Genomic DNA, 26,461 nt, shown 5'->3' with positions numbered 1-26,461 from the left:
ATCCATTTCAACACCCTCAGATGATTCTGCACGTCACAATTTGAACGTCGCTGCGTTGGCAGCCCCCGGTTCGGACAAGGAAGCGAGAAGAGGGGAGGAAGGGTACCTTCCGCGCTCAGTGGGTGCGCGCTCCCAAGCTCAAAGTCCTTGACGCGGGAAGACAAGCCGGGTTTGGGGGACGGGTAGTGGGCGCACAGTAGCTGAGTCCTGGAGGGGGTGCCACACCTCGCAAAGCGGCCGCAGGGCCTGGCTCAGCAGCCCCACACTAGCCACGGTCCGAGGGGGCTCACGACACCCGGCTGCGGCGCGCACCTGGGGCCGCAGCCAGGTCAGGGGCGGCGCAGGGGAGGCGCGCGGGCGGGCTCCTCTAGTGGGGAGGGGGTGGGGAGAGGAGGAGGAGATAAGGTAGGGGGCGTTTGAGACTTAGGCCTGCCTCCCACCTCCCCAACCTCCGCCCCCGCGGCCACCTTCCGCTCTATAATTGGCCGCCCGTTGGCCTTCCTTTCCTCTTATCTGATCCTGGGCGCCTGGCAGGAGGGAAGCGCCGGAGAGGAGGTAGCTCCGGGTTGCCGAGTGGGAGCTGGAGTGGGAGAGGGAGAGGGGGAGAGGGAATAGGGAAGAGGGAAAGGGAGAGCGAGAGGCTAATTAAAAGGGGCACAAGGCGGGAAGCGAGTGAGAGCAGTGCGCCGCCAAGAACCAACTCTCGGCGGAACTTGGATCCTACCTAGGCATCGAGAGGTCCCCAACCTGGGCTAGAACATTCCCCTGCACAGGTCAGTTCTAATGTTTCTCTGCCCTACTTCGGGTCGGTCTTGAAAAATCTATTTGTGAGGAAGGAAAAGTGGAGAGAGAGGGTGAGCCACCTGCAGACGCAGCGCAATTCCATGGACCTTATCAGAGCGGGCTCCCCGGATGGCCGGGGACCTCTGGGGTGGGATGGGCTGGTGCACCCAGATGCCTCCTAGCGGGGTTCGCTGGGCAGGGAGTTTGGAGGTGCTACGTGCTGCGAATGCAAAGCCAGTGTGATGCCTTGTGTTGCTCCCGGGAACTTTGCCCTGTACGTGGGTGCCTTGAGCGCGCGGCGGCAAGAAGAGGTTTTGGCTTGGAGACACGGGCAATTCCAGCATTTCCAAGTGGAAGCGGCTTAGTCAAGGCGACAGTCTGGTGAGAAAGGGGTTTAGGAATTTGTCTTGGAGGGCTGTATATAAATAGACAGCACGCTCTTTTTATTTAGATTGTATTTGGGGGCTCTTGGAAGAGCAGTTGATAGAGGTCATGGGAGACCAAATTTACCCAGCCACAGATCAGCGCTGGGGTCAGGCGCTAGACGCAAAGAGCAGCAAAAAGAGCGCATAGATGGAGGACGTTGGCGGTAGCTGCTCTTCTGTGTCTGCGCCAGGAAACCCGGATGCTGCGGGCTTTTTTCTCGCCGGAGGTTGCGGCTTTGACACGCACCGCCAGGCTGTGGTGTCGGAGGGTCTTCTCCGCCCTGCCTTTTCCGCCCCTCATCTCCTCCAGGTTTATCCCTCTGCACCCCTTCCCTGCTTGAAGCCTCCGGGTACGCACGCTGCCCCCGGGCAGGGATGCATCCAGGAGAGCTGGGCTTTGGCGTGCAGCGCGCACCGGCAGGGCAGGGTTAGGGAAGGGCCAGGAGGAACCAGCGTGGGGCCACAGGAGTGCCTTCTGTCCTAGGCGAGTCTGGACGCCGCCCGCAAGTCCAGGACTAGAGGCACTCGGACTGTAGTAGTGGGTTCTTGGGTCCTCTGTGTGAAGCACGCCCTGTGGCACACGAGCTCAGGGTTGCCTGGGGGTCTCCCTTCCTACGTAGGCCCAGGCTTTGGACTTGTCTTTAGGCAAGATGCCCAAATGGAGCCCGTGTGCAGCTCTCACCGGGGGTCAGGATTTCCCCCCTAAAAATTGCTTCTGGAGCTGCTACTGAAAGCCTCATTCCCTCTGGAAGTTTTGGACTCCCTTTTGGAAGTTTTAGAGAGTCTGCTGGGCAGAGGCTGAAGGGGGAGGAACAGGGAGAGGGAGGAGCAGAGAAAGATAATGGGATAAGACTTGGTGGCAAAAATGCAAACAGATGTTCCTGAAACTCCCCTTTAAAGACTTTGGGGCCCCTCACCTAGGAAGGGCTTAGGAGGGCGCTTCCTAGTTTCAGCCCGTGACAAAGGGGTTGCATTCAAATCCAGCAAGCAGACTCGTGCTGGGTGCCATTAGGAAAATTGGTGTTCTGTTTCTGATAAGGTGGTCCAGTTGTGCACACAGAGAACTCACTGGTAAATTTAGAATGAGTGAATGAAGGAGTGACTGAATGAAGGGATAACATTTGGACTTTTGCTTATTCCAAAAGAGCAGCTTGGATGGATTTGCTCTGAATCTGGCCCTAATGGCTTGGTTACTGTAATAGGCTTCAGGATTTTTTTTTTTTTTAAACAGCTTTATTGAGATATTAATTCTTATACTATACAAGTATACAATTCCATGGTTTTTATATTCAGAGAGTATATTCACAGAGTGGTGCAGCCATCCCCACAATCAATTTTAGAACATTTTTATCATACTTATCATATTCCATACTTCTTAGCAGTAACTTCCCATTTCTTCTCAATCTGACCATCCCCCACCCCTCAGCCCCTGGCAACCACTGACCTATACTTTCTGTTGACATTTCATGTAAATGGAGGCATACGATATGCACGTGGTCCTTGTGACTGGCTTCTTTCACCTGGCAAAATGTTTTCAAGGTTTATCCACGTACAATATACACACTCACTAAACACTGGGCATCTCTGCTTCTGCCTGGAGAGCCCTGTGCCAGGATGGACCTGAGCCTCCACTGCAGCCCTGGCCTCCTGGGGGTCCCTTCGGAAGGACGGGAGCCACACTGGTGAGGCCTCTCAGTAAATCCCCGAGAAGGCTTTCTTGGAACCCATCAGAATTCCTGGAACAATTTTGGGCAGGTCCCAGGCTTCAGGATTGATGGGAGGAGCCCCTTGGCCCTTTTCCTGCTGCTAACGGTCCAGCTGAGGATTTCGGAGAACTCTTGGGGCCTTCCACGTGCGCGTCTTGGTTTTCCGGATCAGCCAGGGCTGCCTGAAGAATGGGCTGAGCAAAGTGGTATGACTTAAGGGGCACTAGGTCAAGCCCCGGCCCACACACCAAAAAAAAAAAAAGAAAAATTCCTTGGGGTGTGTGCCCTTTGGCTCTTAAATACTTCCTAATGTCACCTAGTAAAGCACAAAAATCTTTTGCCTGTTTTAAGCTGACAGACAATTTTAGCAGTTATGTGACTCCAGAGCCACATTTGCTGTCATTTTTATCCAAACTCAGCCAAATGACTGCCGTTTTCCTGGCCTGTTGTGTGTAACCCAAGATTCCTTTAAAGGACAAAGGCCTTCCTGGATTGCCGCAGGCTGAGGTGGTATTATTTGAGTACCGCCGAGCTAACAAATGATCTGAGATGAGGACAGTTTATATAGAACAAGGTTGTTGTTAAATGAGACACTAGCTGGTGCCCCCAAGGTACAGAGGAGACAGCTGGAGTCCGGGGTGGGGAGTGGAGAGCTTAAAGGAAAATGACAAAAACAAACTTCCTCCTTGGCAGTTTTGCCCTTGATAGTGCTGGGTGTCGGGAAAACAATCTCTTCTTGCTTCTTCTATAACTAAATACAAAGTGGCAGGGATCCAGTTACTCTTCTGTATACAATAAGCCTTGAGTGGAGACCAACCTGTTCCAGCGGAGGTGGTGAGTGTGTGTGTGTGTGTGTGTGTGTGTGTGTGTGTGTGTGTGAGTGAGAGAGAGAGAGAGAGAGAGAGAGAGAGAGAGAGAGAGAGTACGAGAGTACTGGCATTTTTTTTTGAATACCTATTGAATACCTGCCTTTTTGTCTTTCAGAAACACATTTAAGTCTCTCAAATACTTGCAGAAGTAAATATTATTCTTCTTTTAGAGTTCACATCACTGAGCCCCCAGGATAGAACTACCTTGCCTGGGGTCACAAAACAGACACACGGTTAAGGAAAGTCTGTATAAGATTTGAATGGGAATGCCTGGGTGGCTCAGCTGGTTGAGTGTCAGACTCTTGATTTTGGCTAGGGTCATATTCCTAAGGTTGTGGGATTGAGCCCTGCATGGGGCTTCATGCTGGGCACGGGTCCTGTTTGAGATTCGCTCTCTCTCTCTCTCTCTCTCTCTCTCTCTCCCCCTTTCCCTCTCCCCTGTCCCTGGCTTGCTCTCTGTCTCTGTCTCTCTCTCTCAATCTCTAAAAATTAAAAAAAAAAAAAAATTGAACCCAGATCCCACTGGATATATTCTCCATCAGCTTCTTTGATGGGGTTGGGGAGGGGTGTGTGAATGACATGGATGATGTCAACTGAGGCCATACAATCTCGTAGCTGAAACAGGGGATGGAACTTGCTCCTCTGTGCCCCTGTCCATGTTTCTTAACCTCTCTGAGCTTTATTTTCGTCATCTAGAAAACAGGGAAAACAATAGCCACACTGGAGGGTCAAGATCTATGATCCAGTACAGAGCCTGAAAGACAAAAATGGCTGCTCTCATTCCTTATTCTCCCTTCTTCCTACTTTCCCCCTTCTCTCTTTCTCTTCTCCATTTTTGAGAGGGTGGTGACTAGAAAGGCCATGGGAATTTCTAAGAGTTGAGGGTCTAAGTCAGGACTTGGAGACTAGACTCCCCATTTCTTCAAGGTGATTTTTTTAATCTATGCTCTTGGCGAACTTAGCCATCAGTGGGCCTTTGTTGGATCTATCCAGGCAGGTGTCTCTAACTTTCAATTTTAGGGAGCAGCGCTTGGTCTCTTTCTTCCCAGAAATTACCTGGATTGTTTATGAAAATTGATCTAGAGGGAGGCTGGGCTTTGCTGAGTCCGTCGATTGTCTTAGGATGTGTCTATAACTAGGGGCACTAAGGGGACACTATTAGACAACTGTCTGTTCCTTCCTGGGTGGCTCTCTGTCTGTTTTTATAGACAAATTGATAATCTACATTGAAATGAATTGATACCTAAAAAGAGTTTACTGCAGGTTTTTGGCTTCCATTCTTCCTCGACTTCCCTGAGCTGCCCTCTGCCATGTACCAAAATTGTGCCAACCATTCAAAATACAATACGCGTTGGTAGGTAGAAATGCAAATAGCCAATTACAGTACAGTGTTAGGTGCTTCAGAGTGCAATATAAAGATTACTACCATAGGAACCATGGTGGAACATGTGACCCACACCTGGGAGATCAGGGAAGCCTTCCTAAAGGATGAGATACCTACACTGAGATGTGCAGCTACCCTTTATACTGCTTATAGTATAGAGTTTAGTTAAAGACAACCCTCCATTTCTTTGACCAAGGAGTTATGTCTGTCCTTAAAAAAAGAAGGAGGTAAAAAGAAAGAGCCAGCTCATGGATCATTCCTGAATCAAGGAGCTGTCACTCTAATTTGTCATGCTTTGGGGATGGCTGTGCCTTCTATCCTGTAGAACTTACAGCACCTAGTTTAAGATTGAGCGGTCTTCTGAGGTCAATTTGCAGTCAAGTCCCTTGCATTTGAGTCATTCACAGGACTGCTGTTAATCTACATAGGGTCTTTCTATGAATTAGAAAAAGGTGGTCTGTCTGGGCATACCCATGCCATTGGAAGAAGAAATTAGTACCCTTTCCTCTGAATAACACAGCTTTGCATTCAACTCGGAAAGCAGAGTGCCAGTTTCAAGCATCGCTCACTCTCGGCCAAGTGCAAATTGTACAGTGCATCAATTGTAACCTATACACATCAGCCCTGATCATTCAGTCATCTATTAATCAATCTACACTTATTCATGACCTGTTATGCACTTTGAACCTTTCTTATTATGGGCTAAGCTGCCATCTAGATGTCTTATAGTATCCAAAACCCAGAAGGTAAAAATAGTTACCAAGGCTCTGTGGTTTGCTGGAGAGTTACGGTGGACAGAGGGGCAGATGCAATCCGTTGGGAGGTCTGCAGTGAGGGATCTAAGCCAGTGCTAGGCAAATTATAGTCTGCTGATTGGTGTCTATCCACAAACTGTTACTTCTGCCTGCTGAGATAAAACTGTACCAGGATGTAAATCAAATATGTCAGTAAGCAAACTGTTAGTTCAGCAGAGATATTTTTTTTTTTCATAGCAAAGCTTTCTTGAAGAAGAAAGCAAACCAATGCATTGATTTACATTTTGGCATAATTTCCTTATCTCATAGTTTATAGACTGAACTATTTTGAGGTTATTTTGAGGACTACCAATCTAGGCAACACTGGCCCATATTTGGCCAGGAAGGTGATCTTGGATCCTTTCTGTCTCTCTCTCTTTTTTTTAATGTTTATTTACTTTTGAGAGAGAGCTAGCAGGGGAGGGGCAGAAAGAGAGGGAGACACAGAATCTGAAGTAGGCTCCAGGCTCCGAGCTGTCAGCACAGAGCCCAACGTGGGGCTTGAAATCATGAACTGTGAGATTATTACCTGAACTGAAGTCGGATGCTTAACCCACTGAGCCACCCAGGCATCCCCTTTTTGTCTTTATACTATGTATGAGTGTGTGTGTGTGTGTGTGTGTGTGTGTGTGTGTGTGTGTGTGTAGAAGTACTGCCTTTTTTCTTTTTTTGAGTACCTGCCTTTTTGTCTTTCAGAAACACATTTAAGTCTCTCAAATACTTGCAGAAGTAAATATTATTCTTCTTTTAGAGTTCAGATTGCTGAGCTCCCAGGACAGAAACTACCTTGCCTGGGGTCACAAAACCAGCAAGTGACAGACACACTATTTTTTTTTTTTTTTAATTTTTTTTTCAACATTTATTTATTTTTGGGACAGAGAGAGACACAGCATGAATGGGGGAGGGGCAGAGAGAGAGGGAGACACAGAATCGGAAACAGGCTCCAGGCTCTGAGCCATCAGCCCAGAGCCCGACGCGGGGCTCGAACCCACGGACCGCGAGATCGTGACCTGGCTGAAGTCGGACGCTTAACCGACTGCGCCACCCAGGCGCCCCAAGTGACAGACACACTATTAAGAAAAGTCTGTATAAGATTTGAACAGGGGGCAGTATGTACTTTCTTCCTCTTTCCCTTGTTTTTTTTTTCTGTATTTATACTACCTTCTCATCTTGTCTTTATAATTTTTCCTCTCCTCCCTGTTTCCTTATTTCTAGCTTACTGCTTCTTTTCCTTCTACTTTGATGTTGTGAATTTGATACAGTTTTTTTATTTTTTTTTTGTAATTTAAGAAGCAAAGTGATGGGGCGCCTGGGTGGCGCAGTCGGTTAAGCGTCCGACTTCAGCCAGGTCACGATCTCGCGGTCCGTGGGTTCGAGCCCCGCGTCAGGCTCTGGGCTGATGGCTGGGAGCCTGGAGCCTGTTTCCGATTCTGTGTCTCCCTCTCTCTCTGCCCCTCCCGCGTTCATGCTCTGCCTCTCTCTGTCCCAAAAATAAATAAAAAACGTTGAAAAAAAATTTTTTTTAAAGAAGCAAAGTGAGAGGAGCCCAAATGTTTAAGTAATGAAAATAGAAAACAATCACAAAATTACAGGAATTTATAAGAATTGAATACTAATTACAATTATTGTATGTCGATAAATTAGAAAACAAGGATGAAATGGATTACTTTTAAGCAAAGTACAAATTAGTAAAACATCCTAGGTTTATAGAAATTATAAATAAGACAACAGGCATAAAAAATTTGAAAAAGTTGTTAAAAAGTAGCCTCCCCCTTGGGGCACCCGGGTGGCTCAGTCTGTTGAGCATCTGACTTCGGTCCAGGTCATGATCTCACAGTTCGTGAGTTCGAGCCCCGTGTCGGGCTCTGTGCTGACAGCTCAGAGCCTGGAGCCTGCTTCAGATTCTGTGTCTCCCTCTCTCTCTGCCCCATCCCCACTCATGCTCTGTCTCTCTCTCTGTCTTAAAAATAAATAAAACATTAAAAACAATTAAAAGAAAAAAGTAGCCTCCCCCAATGCCAAGCTTCCATGATTTTGTAATTAAATGGTTAACAAAAATGTACAAGAAATCAATAATACCAATACTGTTATAACTGTTCCAAAGGACCATTTACAGAAAGAAAGGAAAAATCAAAATTAAATTTATGAAATCAGAAAAATAATGCTGATATACACACTTGACACAGCATAAAAAGAAAGCTACAAACTAATCTCACTTATTAATATTAGTGTATTTATTCATATGAAAATTTTATTAGCAAATTATATCAAAGAATAATCTGCCTCTCTATTGTCATTGCAGTTGCTTTTATAGTAAGGCCTGTTATCAGGAATTATGAGTCATCTGACTTTGTTCTCCTTTTCAAAGATTGTTTTGATTGTTCTAAGTCCTTTGCATTTCCCTGCAAATTTTTTGAATCAATTAGTTAATTTCTATAAAAAATGACCTGAAATTTTGATTAAACTTGCTTTGAACATATAGATTAATTTGAAGACATTTTAACAGTTGGGTTTTCAATCCATGAACATAGTATACTGGGTTTTTCAATCCCAGCATAGTATACTACTCGATGTATTTAAGCCTTTTTAAATTTCTCTCAGGAATTCAGTTTTGTATTTTTATAGTTTTTACATCAAAGAGTGTAGAGCATACCATGTCTTAATTGATTTTTAAGTATTTTGTGTTTTTTGATGTTATCATATATGGAATTTTAAAAACTATTTTCTTTTCCATTTGTTTGTTGCTATAAGAATATGATTAATTTTCGCCTATTGATCTGTGTTCTGCAGACTTCCTAAATTTACTTATTAGTTCAAGTAGGTCTTTTTTTTCTTTGATATGTTCTTTAGGGTTTTCTGTGCAAAAAATCATGTTGGTTTTAAATAAAGATACTTTTACTTTTGCCTTCCCATTCTTTCTGCCTTTTCTTTTTTTTTTTTTTCCACCTTATTGCCCTGGTTAAGACCTCTAGTACAATGTTGAATGAAATGGTAAACATGTTACAATGCTGACATCCATTTCCTTTTTTTTTTGTTTCATTCAGAAGGAAATTTTTTTAATTTCTTTTTTCAATTAATTTCTTTTTTATTTTACATCCAAGTTAGTATATAATGCAACAATGATTTCAGGAGTAGATTCCTTAATGCCCCTTACCCATTTAGCCCATCCCCCCTCCCACAACCCCTCGAGCAACCGTGTTTGTTCTCTATATTTAAGAGTCTCTTATGTTGTCCCCCTCCCTGTTTTTATATTATTTTTGCTTGCCTTCCCTTATGTTCATCTGTTTTGTATCTTAAAGTTCTCATATGAGTGAAGTCATATGATATTTGTCTTTCTCTGACTAATTTCGATTAGCATAATACCCTCTAGTTCCATCCACGTAGCTGCAAATGGCAAGATTTCATTCTTTTTGATTGCTGAGTAATACTCCTATATATATATATATACACCACATCTTCTCTTTCCATTCATCCATCGATGGACATTTGGGCTCTTTCCATACTTTGGCTATTGTGGATAGTGCTGCTATAAACATTGGGGTGCATGTGACCCTTCAAAACAACACACCTGTATACCTTGGATAAATACCTAGTAGTGCAATTCCTGGCTCATAGGGTAGTTCTAGTTTTACTTTTTTGAGGAAACTCCCTACTGTTTTCCAGAGTGGCTTCACCAGTTTGCATTCCCATCCATTTCCTATTCTTGATTTTAGGAGAAAAGCATTCAATATTTCTCCATTATATATGATTTTTTTTCATAGATGCCCTTTGTCAGATTAATAAAGTTCCCCTCTATTCTTAGTTTGCTAGGTTTCTTTTAAATCATGAATGGGTAGTGAATTTTCTCAAGTGTTTTCTCTGTTTCTATTGAGAGGATGTGTATATTTATTTATATATTGTCTAACATGCTGAGTGATATTGATTTTAAAATATTAAACTAGTCATAACATTTCTAGAATATACCCCATTTGGTAATGATTTTTATATATATTGGTGAATGGATTTTTGTATCTATGTTCATGAAGGACATCCTGTAATTTAAATTTTTTGTAATGACATCGGTTTTTGATAAAAAGATGCTAGTTCACCTCTGTTTTCTGAAAAGGTTTGTGTGGAATTGATATTATATCTCCCTTAAATATTTGATAGAATTCACTAGTGAAACCATCTCTAACTTTGCTTAACATATGTATACATATATATACATACATATTCATAAAAAGAAAAAATATATATATATTTGAGTATAATTGACACACAATGTTACATTAGTCTCAGATTTACAACAGGTGTGATTCAACAAGTTTATACATTATACATTATATTATGTTATGTTATGTTATGTTCACCACAAGTGTAGCCACCATCTGTCCTGATACATTACTATTATAATGTCACTGACATATTCTTTATGCTGTGTCTTTTGTTCTCATGACCTATTCATTCCATAACCACAAGCCTGTATATCTCACTCCTCTTCACCCATTTTGCCCAATTCCCATTCCCCTCCCCTCTGGCAACCATTAGGTTGTGAATATTTTTAATAACAAATTTAATCTCTATAATACATATAGGGCTGTTTGGATTTTCTGTTTCTTCATATGTCTGTTTTAGCAAGTTCAGTGTTTCAAAGATTTTTTCCAATCAAACTAAATTCTTGGACTTACTGGCATAAAGTTATTAATGTTTTTCCTTTTTATCATTTGTTGGTTTGTGAAATATGTAGTGATATAATTTCTTTTATTCCTAGTATTGTTAGTTGTGTTCCCTATCTTTGTTTCTTGATCACTCTTTCTTAAGATCTTTCAAGTTTATTACTATTTCAGAGAAGCAAATTTTGGCTTTGTTAATTTTCACTAATATGAGTTTATGTAGTTCCTTGGTTTGTACTCTTTATTAATCCCTTTCTTCAATTTAATTTGGATTTAATTTGCTCTTGTTTTCCTGGCTTTTTTAGGTAGAACATTAGATCAGTGATTTTAAATGTTTTTTCTTTTTTATGTAAATATTTTAACTTAGAGATTTCTCTCTAATCCCTCAACTGCATTCCACAGATGTTCATGTGTTGTCTTTTTATTTTTATTGACTTCCAAATATTTTTAATTTCCATTGTGATTTCTTCTTTGACCTATGGATTAATTAGAAACATGTTCAATCTCTAGATACTTTGAATTTTTAAAGATATTGTAATATTTTTGATTAAAAAAAATTTTTTTTAAATGTTTATTTACTTTTGAGAGAAAGAGACAGAGACAGAATGTGAGCGGGGGTGGGCAGAGAGCCAGGGAGACACAAAATCTGAAGCAGGCTCCAGGCTCTGAGCTGTCAGCACAAAGCCCTATGCAGGGCTCGAACTTGTGAACCATGAAATCATGACCTGAGCTGAAGTTAGACACTTAACCAGCTGAGCCACCCAGGTGCCCCTGATATTGTTGGCCTGTAATTTAATTCTGTTACTGTCAGAAACCATACTCTGTAAACTTTCAAGCTTTTGAAATTTTTTGAATCGCATTTTATTGTCCAGTATATATGGCCCGTTTTATAAAACTTTCTGTGTACACTTAAAAAAAAGAAGTACATTCTGCAGTTGTTGGATGTAATGATCATTACAGATTAATTTGTTGATAGAGTTATTCACATCTGCTGTGTTGTTATTGATATTTTGTCTAGTTTTTCAGTCAGTTTCTGAGAGAAGTGTTAACATCTGTAATTTTGCTTATTATTCCTTTCTTTAGTTTATCATATTTTGCTTCATGTATTTTGAAGCTCTACTATTAAATGCACACACATTTATGATGGCTAAGTTTTCTTGATTATTTGACTCTTTATCATTCTGAAGTATCCAGGATTTGAGGAGAGTTTTTATGCTGATTTTATTTCTCCTCATTGTGGCACACTCGTCTCTGACATGTCCCTTCTCAATTTGCAGTTTCTAGAGTTCCTGAACTCTTTTTGCCCTTTGATACTTTATGCTAATAAGACTATGGCTTTCCACTTGATTTCTGGTCACAATGCCATGCGCAATGGGGAGTTCACTGGGGGCAGGGGTGGGGGGTGGGAAAGGCTAATCACCAAACTAATAGCATCAAAGCTAGGTCTTCTTTATTCCTAACTTAGAGTTGTTTTCTACTTTGTCATGGTGCTCACAGATAAGAGTAATAATCACTAACTTCCTCTGGGGCTTAAGTCAACCTCATTAGCCAATCCTGGAAACTTCTTTGGTTATTCTGGATGTGAGGAGGGTGGTATTTTCACTGCAGAGAAGAAATAAAGAATGCTAAACGATGTTAACACACTGGACCAAAGCAATAGATCTAAAAACTATAGACCTGTTTTTAGTCTTTGCTTTTTTATCTGCAAATATGTATGACCTAGATCATCAGTTGACTATAAAATTCTCCTTTTATAAAGTGAACATTAAAGTATAAACAGTAGAGGGTTGGAGAAAGCATCTCAGAGGTCATTTTGTCCAGCTCCCTTTCCCTTCTATAGTATCTCTTATAGGCTGCTGCCTCAGAACTTCTAGTAAAAGAGAAGACCCAGTTCTAAGTTAGAGGATTTTTACATCTAAATCCACATCTCTTTGGGTTGGTTCATTGATTCAACTTCGATTTGCAGAAGTTGCACAAAATAGCTTGTTTTATTTTCTACGTGAAATCTCTTCAAGTATTTGAAGACATTCATCATATGCCTCTGATTCTTATTTTCCCTAGGCTTAAAACATGCTTCAACATCCCCATTTTTTTCCACATTCTCATTTCTTTTAAATCTTTGCATGAACTTGTCAACTAGAACTGCTAAGTCTTTTTTTTTTAAAGTCTATGAGTTGCTCTTAAGTCACATTTTTCACATGCTCGTATGGTTGATGATTTTCAATCTATATAGAGCTGTCATGTAGGAAATGATAAAACATGGATAGGAGCATATTTTGAAAAGTTTAAAGCAGTTCACTCATGCGAATAATTGTGTCTCTGTCATTATCTGGGTCTTCGGTTTTTACCTAAGCCTTTTGCCGAGTTAGTTCTACAACCGTAACATGATGGGATAGATAAAGACATCCTGCATTTCCTTCCTCCTTTAGTGTCTACTCCAGTAGCAAAATTTATTGATTCTATCATTCCTTTGTCCTTCCTGTTCTTAGAATGTGTTGCTAACTTGGAACTAGTTAGAACTGTCTGAGAGCTACCTTTGTTCTAAATACATTATCTGCATTATCTCAATCACTGTATCAGATAGATGCTAATTTACACATTTTGTACGAAGAAACCAAGTCAGAGTGGTTACACCAGTTAGCCAAGGACCCCTAACAAATTATTGGCAGAATTGTCTTCCTAACTCCCGTTTTCTATTTATATTACCACTTTGTGCTAAGTCTTTCTTCTATTTCATACTTACTTTTATTAAGCTTTGCAATGTATTTGCTCGTGATCTTTCTTTTCAATAAAATTGTGAGATCGCTGAGGGCAGGGATTGTATAGTATAAAGTTTTGTATTTTCCTTAGTAGCAAGTAGAGAGCTTTGGTTATATAGTGGGACTCTCAACAAGAGATTGTTGGAATGGAAATCTCAATACTACAAGTAACAAACTCTCTCAAGACCAAATGCCAGATAGCTAGCAAAGATTTTGTTGAAGTTCATGGTTTGTTTGGTTGGGTTTTTTTTGTAAGTCAGCACTGATTGAAGAGAACATTATGCAAGATTGGAAGGTACATGCATGTGTAAGTCTGTACAAGTGTTTGTGTGTATGTATGTTTGTGTGTTTATCAGTGGTTTACAAAAACTTTAGAATAAATATTTTAAGGAATTTTGATAAAACTGGCTATACTCAGGGCCTTTGCTCCTTATTAATCTCAACTATACAAATGAGATTAAATAAAACAGAACACATGAAGTAGAAGGGCAAATTAGCCCTAATTGGGATAGTTTTAAATTATGGACCACAAAATTGTGACAGTGTTTTGAGAAAACTTATACTAAACATTATCAACTTTCCCAGAATTGGGTGTATACCTTCTGAACTTAGAACTAAGTACCCATTTTTAATATGATGTTTTTAAACCAACAAAACAAAATGAACGAACAAACAAAAAAAAAAAAAAAAAACAAGGCAGAGTTATTTGTGTTGGGCAGGATTTTGGGCAAAGTTTCAACAAATTAGGCTTTGACATTTTGGTAAATGTTAAAGTGTCTCATGGCACTTTAATAGGAATTGGGATTCTTCTTGCCCCTATTTTACTGTCCAAAAATTTGGAGACTTGGCAGAAAACCTTGGGAAAACTAAAATTCCACTTCTCTCAATATGGTATTACTCATCCTAATTTAAAGTAAACAACAAAAAGGAAGATTTAAAGATAAGCTATGGCACAATTTTTTCCATCTAAATAATACTGTTTGTTTTTAAATTACCAAGAGTAGGGTAGAATAGTTGATTAGTTAATTAATTAATTAAAATTAAATTTTGTGAAATGCAAATTAGCTTCCATTGTGTTGCGTTAATTATTGCTTCAAAACACCTGGACACAGGACTTGTGTTTTGAAGAGAACAGAGAAAGTCTTTTGGCTTATGGTTTGTAAAAGGATCGTTTTCTCCTATGTTAAAATCCTATCGTGTGGTATCTAACCAAAAGTCCCCTGATCTTTTTTTTTTTTTTAATTTTTTTTTTTTTAACGTTTATTTATTTTTGAGACAGAGAGAGACAGAGCATGAACAGGGGAGGGGCAGAGAGAGAGGGAGACACAGAATCTGAAACAGGCTCCAGGCTCTGAGCCGTCAGCACAGAGCCCGACGCGGGGCTCGAACTCACGGACTGTGAGATCATGACCTGAGCCGAAGTCGGACGCTTAACCGACCGAGCCACCCAGGCGCCCCAAAAGTCCCCTGATCTTAAAATGTATGCCAGAAACACAAATGTGGCCTATTTCCTTACCTTTCTTCCCCTTGCCTGGTTCTGGTTGAAACCTACAGTTATAATGTTGGGGTACAAAATCTTAGAATATTTTGTTTGAGTTGAGAGGGTGATTCTGCTGGTATGGTTTTTTGGGGGCTGTACAGGACAGCTGTCTGGGTGACTGGCAGATTTATTGATTTCTTGGTTGTGTTAGGGCTGAAGCCCACTCCCATATCTTTTGAAATCCTTTGTATTCATGCCTTCTGTCTACATAAGTGCCATTCATATCTCTTTGGATAATCCATCTAATCTTATTCTTGCCTTTGTAGAGTGAGGGTTCTATATATGCCCCAAGGTCTTTGCTCCTTTAATTTATCAAAATTTGCTCACTGTTTATTCAATTTCCTTTGTGTTCTAACAAATGGTTGGTTTACTAATCTGTGGTGAATCAACCCATGCTAAAAGGCTAAATATATATATAATAAATACATATATTAGTCACTTAATGTGTTGCTTATTCTTTTTTTTTTTTTAATTTTTTTTTTTTTCAACGTTTATTTATTTTTGGGACAGAGAGAGACAGAGCATGAACGGGGGAGGGGCAGAGAGAAAGGGAGACACAGAATCGGAAACAGGCTCCAGGCTCTGAGCCATCAGCCCAGAGCCTGACGCGGGGCTCGAACTCCCGGACCGCGAGATCGTGACCTGGCTGAAGTCGGACGCTTAACCGACTGCGCCACCCAGGCGCCCCTTGTGTTGCTTATTCTTTTAGAACAGGCACTTAATGTATTGCCTTTCCATTTGGAATTTTAAGGAGCCTCCAGTATGTGAATATTTCAGTCCAAGGAAATATTCTTTGAAAAAAAATTTTTAAATGTTTATTTTTGAGAGGCAGAGAGAGAGAGAGAGAGAGAGACAGAGTGTGAGCAGGGTGGAGAGAGAGGGAGACACAGAATCCGAAGCAGGCTCCAGGCTCTGAGCTGTCAGCACAGAGCTCAATGCAGGGCTCGAACCTACGAACCACAAGATCGTGACCTGAACCGAAGTTGGACGCTTAACCGACTGAGCCACCCAGGTGCCCCAAAGAAATATTCTTTTGTAATTAGTATTTTGGAACTATGGTAGGATGATAGGAGAAGATATTTTTTGGGTCTCTAGGCACAATTGAGCACATTTAAAAATTTTTATTACAGGATCTTAGCTTGTTTATTTACATGAATATCAAAGCTTACAGATTTCCCTTTTATTGGCAACACAAAAGAGTTGTACACAAGACTATCATTGGGTATTATACAAAAAGTACTTGACCCCCAATTTGTTTTTGAATGATTGCCTGAGGGAAATACAATTTATTCCTCTGAATATACACTGTATTACTCTGGAATTACACCAGAATCTCAGAGGTTTAAATGCATTAGTCCTATTGCTTTCTCTGTTCATAGACTTTTAGGCTTTACTACATTCACTGAAATAACTCTTCAGTTAAAAAGGAAGTTGAAGCTTATATGATGTGGCCAAAGCATATTCAGAGGAAAATTAATGGCCTCAAATAAAGAATAATATTACATTAAGATTTGACAAAAAACAAAATCACAAAGAAAAACAGAAAGCAAATAAAACAATAAGAGAAAAGCAAAAAGAAGCAATTCCTGATGATACGCACAGAAATAAATCAGAAAACAAAACATAGCATTGATGAGTAAACAAAACAAAACAAAAACTTGTTCTCAAAAAAACCCCCTGCAAAATGGATAAATATATAGATTCTCCATTCTGGAGGGAGAAGAGAAGTCAGAAACACACCCCTTGAATACTGATAAGGGAGCAAGAACCAAGAAAGATAAGGTTTAAGCTGAGAGATCACACAATTTTGCTAATAAATTGTGTAATTAAATATGTTCTAAATATCACAGTGGACATAGTAAAAACATTATTTGCTATTTATCTGAAATTTGCCTCAGATCTTTTGTGAAACAATATTGGAGAATGAATGAATGAATACATGAATGAAAAAATGCCCTAGGTAGAAGAAAACTTTTCAGATGTCTTTTTATCCTTTGAGGAAATTTCTTGGAATTTCTCCTTTGTAGTGGCTTATAAAATAATTATGGTCAACAATTTGTAGACTGCGCTCGTAAATTGACCAGTCACTCTTGCTTCTTCTCTCTTCACCTTCTTCTTTCCCTCCCTCCCTCTTTTCTTCCTTACATACCTTCTTCTGCCCCTTTTCATTTCTCTTTTTCTTAGAGTTTTTCTTTCATTGATTTCCTCGTGAAAAAGAAAACCTTGGAAGAGTTTTTAGATTTACACGTAGGACAAAAAAGTTAAAAGAAAAGGTGAAAGGATTATAGATTTTTCAGCCCAGTGAAATAGAGGCAGAACAGTGATTTAGTATTAGCACAAAGTGGTTTTTCAAATTCTCTTTAACTACCAGAAGAAAGGTCCTATATATCTTTACTTTGTAGGCAAATAGAAGGACTTTTGACTTTATGTGAAAAATCCTGGAGGAACACATTCCTGTCAAGGAAATTGTGATTGTCTCATTTATAATGCTTATTTCACATAAACTTTTGGAATTTAATCATTTGGAAAATTCACTGTGCAATTTATGCCTTACAAGGAGTCACAAAGTACTTTCTGAACTTCTTTCCCAAATCTTTCAGATCATTCTCTCCATTTACAGCATCTTCTCAAAAGGTTTTCTTTTATCAGTTCATATTTCACTCTGTGAAAGGTTCTTTTTTTTTTTTTTTAAACTTTTTTTTTTTTTTTTCAACGTTTATTTATTTTTGGGACAGAGAGAGACAGAGCATGAACGGGGGAGGGGCAGAGAGAGAGGGAGACACAGAATTGGAAACAGGCTCCAGGCTCCGAGCCATCAGCCCAGGCCTGACGCGGGGCTCGAACTCACGGACCGCGAGATCGTGACCTGGCTGAAGTCGGACGCCTAACCGACTGCGCCACCCAGGCGCTATCAGTTCATATTTCAGAGTGAAGTATACGGTGCCTGGGAGAATGAATTACTTCCTGACATTACTAATCCATGTTGGGTGGTTGGCCTGTCTTAGAGGACGCATATACATTATTTTCAGGCTTCTCAAAACATTCCTGTGCTCTCTATTTCCAGGATTGCTGCATCTCATGTGAAAAGCAGAGGATAAAATGAAGATTTTTCAGTGCGACATGCAATACTGGTTGTTTCCAGCTTTTCTGGCAATTGCTTATTTTTGCACCATTGTCCAGGGTCAAGGTAACGCAAAACTTTAAGATAATCATTAGGGCTGGGACTCTAGCTGCACTGGTTCCGATTATTATTTTTTATTTTACCTACCCTAATAGTGTTTCACTGGTTCTACTGTGTTTCTAGGCAGGGTCATATGTTGGCTTTTACTCAGTTTTACCAACTGTTTGCCTTGTAGAAATGTGCCACACAACTTTGATGACGGTTAAGATCTCACCAGTGACTGAGCATAGTCATTTTGTGGTGGTTTGTTGAATAGCTCGTTCTTCACATGCTTCTGAAAAGGCTGTGCAGATTTAATCGGCAGAAGCCAAATTTGCATGCTACCAAATCAGTTCCATTAATGAGGAGCTATAATGTGTGTATGTAGGTACCTGAGTCATGCCTTGTCTCTTAAATAGAAGGTCTACAAAATATTTCTACCACTTGATACCTGGTCCTTATTTTGTTCCTTTCTTTAAAAATTGAGCACACAATGTAGAGTTTCCTAAGAGTCTGACAGAAACTGCTGATACACCATTTTAAGCATTTCCGGCTATTTCTAGCTTCGTTTTCATTGAACTTCATTTTTGAAATCTACTGTTTGTATTACTGGGATCTGCACCTTTATTTTTGGTTTCGACTCATTTTTCTAAAGTATGTTAAGAGTGGGTAAACTACCACTCATGGGCCAAATAACAGAAGACTGCTTGCTTTTGTCGTTAACGTTTTATTGGAATGCAGCTATCTGTGTACATATGTCTGTGGCTGCTTCACATTGAGAATTTGAGTAGTTGTGACAGAAACTGTATAGCCCCAAGGCCTAAAATATTTATTATCTGGCCTTTTGCAGAAGAAGTGTGCTAACCTCCGGAGTAAGTGCACAACGCGTATAAATGAGCAAAACTACCTTACTGGGTAAACACGATAATCTTGCAGAAACAGAAATGTTGGTACAGAGATCGTCATTCATCAGCTTAGCAAGGAAATGTAAATGAGATAAAGAAAGTTGTTTTAGGAGTGTTTATGTCTAATGCTTGGAATTTACAGTCGTAGAAAAGTCAAATGTTAAGAACCACCACACCCTGCTTCCTTAAAGTGAGGCGTGCTTGTTTGCAAAGGCATGGAACGTGACCCTTGGCAGGCTCGAACAGTGTTCAAACACTGAGCAAAAGACCATATTTCTGACTACTTCATGCAACACACAAGGAACAGTTAGACAAATTCTGCTTACCCCGTTTACATTAATGTAAGAACACTTTCCGCAGTGGTACTAGAAATCTCAGGTAACTCACCATCGAAACCGTGGGATACAAGCACAGGTCCTTAGGAACAAAGAGCAGGCAAATCACAAAGCCCTTCAGAGCCACTATCTTAGTCTAACTTAATTCAGAAATCGTCATTGGTGGAGTAACTGATCGCACAGAGACCCTTCTGGGGTGCTTTCAGGGATGCCGTCAGTTAGGCAGATAACTCACAGTATAAGTTCTGTGTGTGGGGTGGGGGTGTAGCAAAAGACAAAGCTGGAAAGGTAGATTGGAGCCAAATTGTGGAGGATTTTAAACAGCTCTGTTTTTAGAGACACTGATAGCAATATCGCTGCTACTCATATTTGTGACCCATAGTGGTTTGGGGAATAAGAATGAAGTAGGAGAGACCATTGGAAGATTATACTAACGTGTCTGGGAAGTAGAGGTTGAGGGTCTGAGCCAGGTGGGGGAACAGAGGGAAGAGAGTGAATCCAAGAACCATTTCAGAGGTAGAAGAGAGAAGACTTCCTTCCTGATTAGATATGGAGGGAGGTATAAAAGGGAAATATCAAAGAGGACTGTAAGGCTTTTTGCTCAGTAGACGGGACCTTTAATTTCAACTCACGTGTTATTATTGCTTCTGTACCTTTGCGTCATAATTGCTTGTTTACCTATACTTCAGTACTTCTCTTATTGGTGTCTATATCTCTGATGCAGACCAATGCCTCAGTCATAGTAGACATTTGTTGAAGAGATTAATAAAAGAATAGGGGTGACTGGGTAGCTCATTCGGTTAAGCGTCCGACTCTTGATTTCAGCTCAGGTCATGATCTCACGGTTCATGGATTGGCCCCGCGCCAGGTTCTGTGCTGACAGGGCAGAACCTGCTTGGGATTCTCTCTTTCCTTCTCTCTCTACCTCTCTCTGTCTCTCTCTCTCTCAATATTAAAAGAAAAAAAAACTTGAAAAAGAATAAATGATGAAGCAAGTTTAATCTGAAGACGATGTCAGTCTCAGACACATATGTGGAGCTTCCACTGTTTGTGGAACATCCAGGACAAGATGTCTGGTGGGTAGCGGGTGGTCTGGAGCTTAGGTGAAAGGGATGAGACTGGGGATATATCTGAACTGTTTTGTGCTTGGAGGTTATCTGATGGGGACCTTTGAGGTCTCAGAGGTGAATTGAAAAGGCATGGTCCAGTGGAGAAACTTTCTAGAAGGAAGATGGTGGGCACCTGCTAGAGGAAATCCCAGTAAGAAAAGACTTCAGATGCCATTGGCTTCTTTTGCTTTTAGGGAAGTACGTGAGATGTTTGAGAAACTGAATCTTATTTCTATCTACCATGACACCATTTATTTATGTGATTGATTTTGAGCAGAGAATAGATAATTGGAGTTGCTTAAAAAAATTTACTTTAAGTTTTATTTATTTGAAAGGGAGAGAGAGTGTAATTATCACTGGAAGTTAAGTATACGTATAGAAGGACCTCCTTGGGGCTGCAGAAAGAAAAAGCTTGGGTCTGGCATTAAAGATCCACAACTTTTTGTTCCATGAGACATTTATTTGTGCACTGGATTTACAATGTTTCTGTCAGTCTTGCTACCCTTGCTCTGGCACAAGTCCCAGTGTCTTCCATACAGAGAAAAAGGAGCTAATTTTGAAGTTTGATACTATGACCTCATGCCTTCTTCTTTCTTAACTAGCATTTTTTCTGTTCACTGTTTTTCCCCGATAGGCAAAAACCTAAAGGAAATGTGAACTCTGTGTCTACCCAAGATTTTCTTTTAATGATTGAGAGAGTATTTTTGCGTATATAGGCAATAGGTGTGGTCTGTTGATGAAAGAAAATGGTGGTATTGCTTTTTGCTAGCAGCTGTAATGGGACTGTAGTCATCCGCATCATTTATAAATTGTTTAAAAAGTTGAACGTGGATGGATATTGTTGTTGCAGTTGCTTCACATTGTATTTCTTTGAGCAGTTCAAAGGAAGCCAGTGCCCTCTGGGTCTGGAGCACCCTCTGTATTTTCTGGGCATGGAATCAGAGCATGGCCATTGTTATCCTAATCACTTTCTCCTGGAGGTTCAGAAGGCTGTGGCTGTTGACTAAAAAAACGTGTCAGGCTATAAACTCAGACCACATTTGAAGAACAGTGGCCTGGCCAGAGAATGCTGTAAAGATTTCTAATCTTTAACCTAGGAATCCTGGGTTGACTTATTTGCCCTCCTTGAGAAGTCTGCACACCTGGGGTACCAACAGAATGGGTTGATCCTCTTGCAACTGCCTAGACCTGAGGCCCTCATCCTATTTACTGTACTTTTCCACTTGACGATTCCCAGGCATGTCAGCTGTCTTTCACCAGGGCGTTCAGGCAGAACTCTGTCATGAGCTTGGCCCGTGATGTCTAGCAGCCCACTGGCAAGATTTGGTGGAGACACTTGATATATTGTTTAAAATGGTTTAATTCTTATTTTAAATTTTCTTCCATAAGTAATAAGAGCCTACCTATGAATACATTATTCTCCCCAAGTTCCACACTGAGCAAAATAGTAAGTTTTTCTGTTCACCCAAATGTTAGGTTCAGCTATCTTCCTCTTGAATTGCAGTGTAGTTGTTCTTATGATAAATCCATATTATCCCATAAACCAGAGAAATGTAAACTCTTCCATTCATGTCAAATTGAGAATGGTAAGCTAATGTTTTTGTTTTGTATGGCTAGCATTCTCTGCTAAGAGGTAGTAAAGGACAACAGGAAGAGAATAATTATTCTTTTTAAAAAAAATTTTAATGGTTTTATTTATTTTCAAGAGAGAGACAGAGCATGAGTGGGGCAGGGGCAGAGAGAGAGGGAGACACAGAATCTGAAACAGGCTCCAGGCTCTGAGCTGTCAGCACAGAGCCCGATGTGGGGCTTGAACTCGTGAACCGTGAGATCATGATCTGAGCTGAAGTTGGACACTTAACCAACTGAGCCACCCAGGCACCCCAGAGAATAACTATTCTTGATTGTGTCCTTCACTGCTCATTGATTTTGAATGAGTGGATAGTTTGTAGAGAGGTAAATCACTCATTCACCTAGCTCAATAAAGGGTGCCTTCTTAATATGGCTCTTCTGCCAAAGAAACAGAGCATTTTGCTTGGGGTCAGAGCTTGTCATTCACCAGTATGTAAACTTGGACACATCTCTAGCTTCTCTTTGGTTCCTTTATATGTAAAGTTGGGATAGCTGTGTATTTTTTGTGAGAATCCAGTGAGCTTTTGAGATCACCCATTAGTTGAAGTAAGGGCAAGAGGAGCAAACATTTACTAACCACCTATTATAATACATTGTATCCATTATCCTATTGTCTATTGCCATCTATGTTGTGCAGAAAGTATTGCTGTCACCTTTTCTAAAAATAAGGCTTTGGAAGAAACAATCACTTACTCAAGGTTCTTTATCTAATAAGTGACAGAACTAGAATCAAATTTGTGTCCAAACTCCATGTCATGCTACATCCCTGTGAAAGAGAATGTTTATTTCCTCCCCCTCCCTGTGTTTTCTCAAGCGAGAAAGAAAAGCAGGGCGTAAAAATGGGTAGTAAGTGCTAACTTTTCTGTTACACCTTAGCTTTTCTTTTTTGACAAACTAATTTTGATATTATATCATTAAAATCTTCTTCTTAAAGGATTTCTTTTGAAATTCTGGGACACTGATAGTAGGGTTCCAAAAACATGTTTTGAAGTTTGAATGACATACGTAAAAAGTAATATAGACGTACCCATTGTGTGAACTATCAGAAAAGATTAAATATACTGGGATGAGTCATGACCATGTGCTATGGATCTTGCCAAAAGATACAAATCCGCCAAATTTCAAGAATGGATCAAAGTTTATAAAACATAATTATCTTTTATTGGTCTTTTTTATTTTGGTCCCTTTTAATCTCTTTCTCAGATATTTTTAAATGAAGATCTTATTACTCTAATATGTCCATGATAGCCTTCTTAAATGACCTTATCATAAAATATATTGGATTACTAAAGTAAAAAACCTGAAGGCATAAAACAGGCCCCAGGAGAGTAGATTATAAAACTCACATGTTCCAAGTAGGGACACACACACACACACACACACACACACACACACACACACACACACACAATGTTTGTAACATAATGAACACATTTTGCAAGATTGCCTTCAGTTTAAAGTCGACCAGATTATTAAATTTTAACCCTAAGTCACAGTTTTTTGTCATAAGGTCAATACTATTTGACAAATGCTTATCTCTTAAGAAACAGATACTCTTGGGTTTGTATCATTGTGCAAACTGATCAATTCATTTCATTAATGGGGTTATAGAAAGAGCATATTTTGAGGTTGATGAAGTCATATATTTTGATTTCATTACTTTGACTCTTCAGTTTAACTAATGGAAACTTAAATGTTTCAATCCTTAAGCAATTTTTTGTTTTTCTTTTTCAGTGGCTCCACCCACAAGGTTACGATATAATGTATTATCTCAGGACAGTATACAGATTTCATGGAAGGCTCCAAGGGGAAAATTTGGTGGATACAAACTTCTTGTGACTCCAGCTTCAGGTAAAATAGAGCTGTTTGTATTTTGTGGAGTATTAGCAACTTTTTACACATAGATAACTAAAAATGTGAAATACTGAGTGTTGCTTTAAAATCATTTGTAAGAGGATTTTTTGAAAGTTTTCTTTTTAATTTAATATTTGAACTTGAAATCTCACCCTCTAATCAAGGAAATAATGTTCCTAATAATGTTCCTAAAGTCTAAAGAGTCACTATTGAGCGCACCATAATTCTCCGCAGGAGAAGTTTCCAGATTAAAATCTTCACCACTTCTGTTTTGACATAGGATGAATATTTTTGGTGTGTTGACACTTAAAAAAAAATCCAATACATCTGGAAGGCAGACGTTGTGACCAGCTGAGCAAATTATGATTAATTAACTTGATAGTATATTATTCAACAATTACACATTAAAATTATAAAAACTAAGTATACATTATAAAAATAAGTGATAAGTTAAAACAGGAAAGACAAAAGTTAAATTTATTGATAATGAAGATAAAGTAGTTATGTACATTTTTATACATTAAATTTTTGGTTGAATTTTTTCTTCTATTTTATGTTTTTACTGTACACATCTGATCAACTAAAATAATACAGAGTATGTGGAGGAATCTCCACTGTCGCATGGTGGTCATGGAGACAAAGAAGGGATCAAGAAAACAGACTGCTTGCTTTTAGAACTTGGTTCTGTGGGGCATAAGATGTCATGTGGGCAAGTTATTCAGTCTCTCAGTTCCTCAGTTTCTTCTTACACAAGATGCACAAACAGCACTAGTACCCACCTCGTGGAGTTGTTGTAAGGCTTGGAACTCAAAATGTGGTCTGGGAATCAGCAGCAGAAGCATCAGTTGAGAGCAAATGCAGATTGTTGGTCCCTACCCCCCACTTACTGAACTGGCATCTAATTTTTACCAAGACTCACAGAGGATTCCTATGCGTATTAAATTTGGGAAGCACTTGTTGTAAGGACTAAATTAATTTATAAATGCCAAGCACTTAAAAGAGTGACTGCCAAATAGTAGGAGCTCAATCATATTAACCCATGATTGATTTTTTTTTTTAAGTTTTTTTTTTCAACGTTTATTTATTTTTGGGACAGAGAGAGACAGAGCATGAACGGGAGAGGGTCAGAGAGAGAGGGAGACTCAGAATCGGAAACAGGCTCCAGGCTCTGAGCCATCAGCCCAGAGCCTGACGCGGGGCTCGAACTCACGGACTGCGAGATCGTGACCTGGCTGAAGTCGGACGCTTAACTGACTGCGCCACCCAGGCGCCCCGACCCATGATTGATTTAAAGAAGATCTTGAGTACGTCTCTCAGACCTCAGTTCCTTTCCTAGGATACATTTTCACATAGTACATAACAAATATTTCATATAACACATCTGTATAATATATATTTGCATAAGTATAATTTTTTCCTCTTTATTGGTGATAAAGAGATTTATAAGAACCTGGACTCCTTGCTGTTAGACACCTTTCTGCAACTCATTTAATGAGGTCAACAGATGCTCTCTTGTTCATAGTTGTGGACATTTTACCCAGTGGTGGATTTATTTATTTATTTATTTTTATTTATTTTTATTTTTTTTAATTTTTTTTCAACGTTTATTTATTTTTGGGACAGAGAGAGACCGAGCATGAACGGGGGAGGGGCAGAGAGAGAGGGAGACACAGAATTGGAAACAGGCTCCAGGCTCTGAGCCATCAGCCCAGAGCCTGACACGGGGCTCGAACTCACGGACCGCGAGATCGTGACCTGGCTGAAGTCGGACGCTTAACCGACTGTGCCACCCAGGCGCCCCCCCAGTGGTGGATTTAAAACAAGCAGATGAAACACCTGGTTTCTTGCTCGGCCACTACTAAAAAAGAACCTTCTTCTATTAACAAATATTACCCATAGGCTCCTTAGAATGATTCTTGGTTCAGTGTCACCGATGCCAACTTTTCCCATGGTGGCCCACAGAAGTGACTCACTTGCAGAAAACGGTATTTCATTCTCAAGCCTGGTTCAGAATTTTCATTTTGAAGCATGGCCCACTTTTGAAATAACTTTGACTTCTGAAAATGCAGTTTACATTCTAAAATAAGTCCTCATGGGAAATTCAAGTTAAAGAGATTCTTAAACATCATGACTTTAAAGGTCAAAATACAAGTTTCCAATTTGCGGTACCTCTGAGAATTCCCCATATTGGATCTTGAAAAGTTATTCTTTTTTTTTTGTTTGTTTCCTTCAGGTTATCAGTGTTTTAACTACCTGATTAATTGCTGATAATACTAAACTATTGAGTACCTCACATAGGTGTCATAAAGGAATCAGGGAGTCTTAGAAGTGACTTGTGTAGCTTTGGAACCAAAGCTCAGCCAGATCTTTCAATCCCCTCCACCACAACATACCCAGAAAGCAGACCTCCAGCTCTTGCTTAAACACCTCCAGAGACAAACTAAAAATTGAGAATGAAAGCAAATGATTTCTTCATGAATACTTGTTACATTTTTTCCAGTGACCCCATGTCCTTGCTGCCGTGACCCAAGCCAATAACACAGTGTCGACACTC

The 26,461-nt window shown here is 40.1% G+C and overlaps 1 protein-coding gene across 5 annotated transcripts in view; it reads left to right on the top strand.

The window, feature by feature from the left end:
- The first annotated feature begins 428 nt into the window (after window positions 1–428).
- COL14A1 (collagen type XIV alpha 1 chain) overlaps window positions 429–26,461 on the top strand; it is a 215,351-nt gene continuing 189,318 nt past the window's right edge. For 2 of the 5 annotated variants that reach the window (XM_086695201.1, XM_086695198.1), the window contains exons 1-3: window positions 595–773; window positions 17,977–18,099; window positions 23,788–23,904. In XM_086695201.1, the coding sequence (XP_086551327.1) occupies window positions 18,012–18,099; window positions 23,788–23,904 (205 nt within the window). In that variant the 5' untranslated portion in view covers window positions 595–773; window positions 17,977–18,011. Of the gene's footprint in view, window positions 556–594; window positions 774–1,012; window positions 1,165–17,976; window positions 18,100–23,787; window positions 23,905–26,461 lie in introns of those variants that run through there. The other 3 variants (XM_086695199.1, XM_086695200.1, XM_086695202.1) reach the window with 3 other exon arrangements.

Source organism: Puma concolor, chromosome F2 (assembly GCF_028749965.1).
Source record: "Puma concolor isolate L17-30 chromosome F2, mPumCon1.1.hap2, whole genome shotgun sequence".
Taxonomy (NCBI): Eukaryota; Metazoa; Chordata; class Mammalia; order Carnivora; family Felidae; genus Puma; species Puma concolor.
The sequence above is the reverse complement of the archived record's forward strand: the minus strand, read 5'-3'. Positions and strand labels throughout refer to the sequence as shown.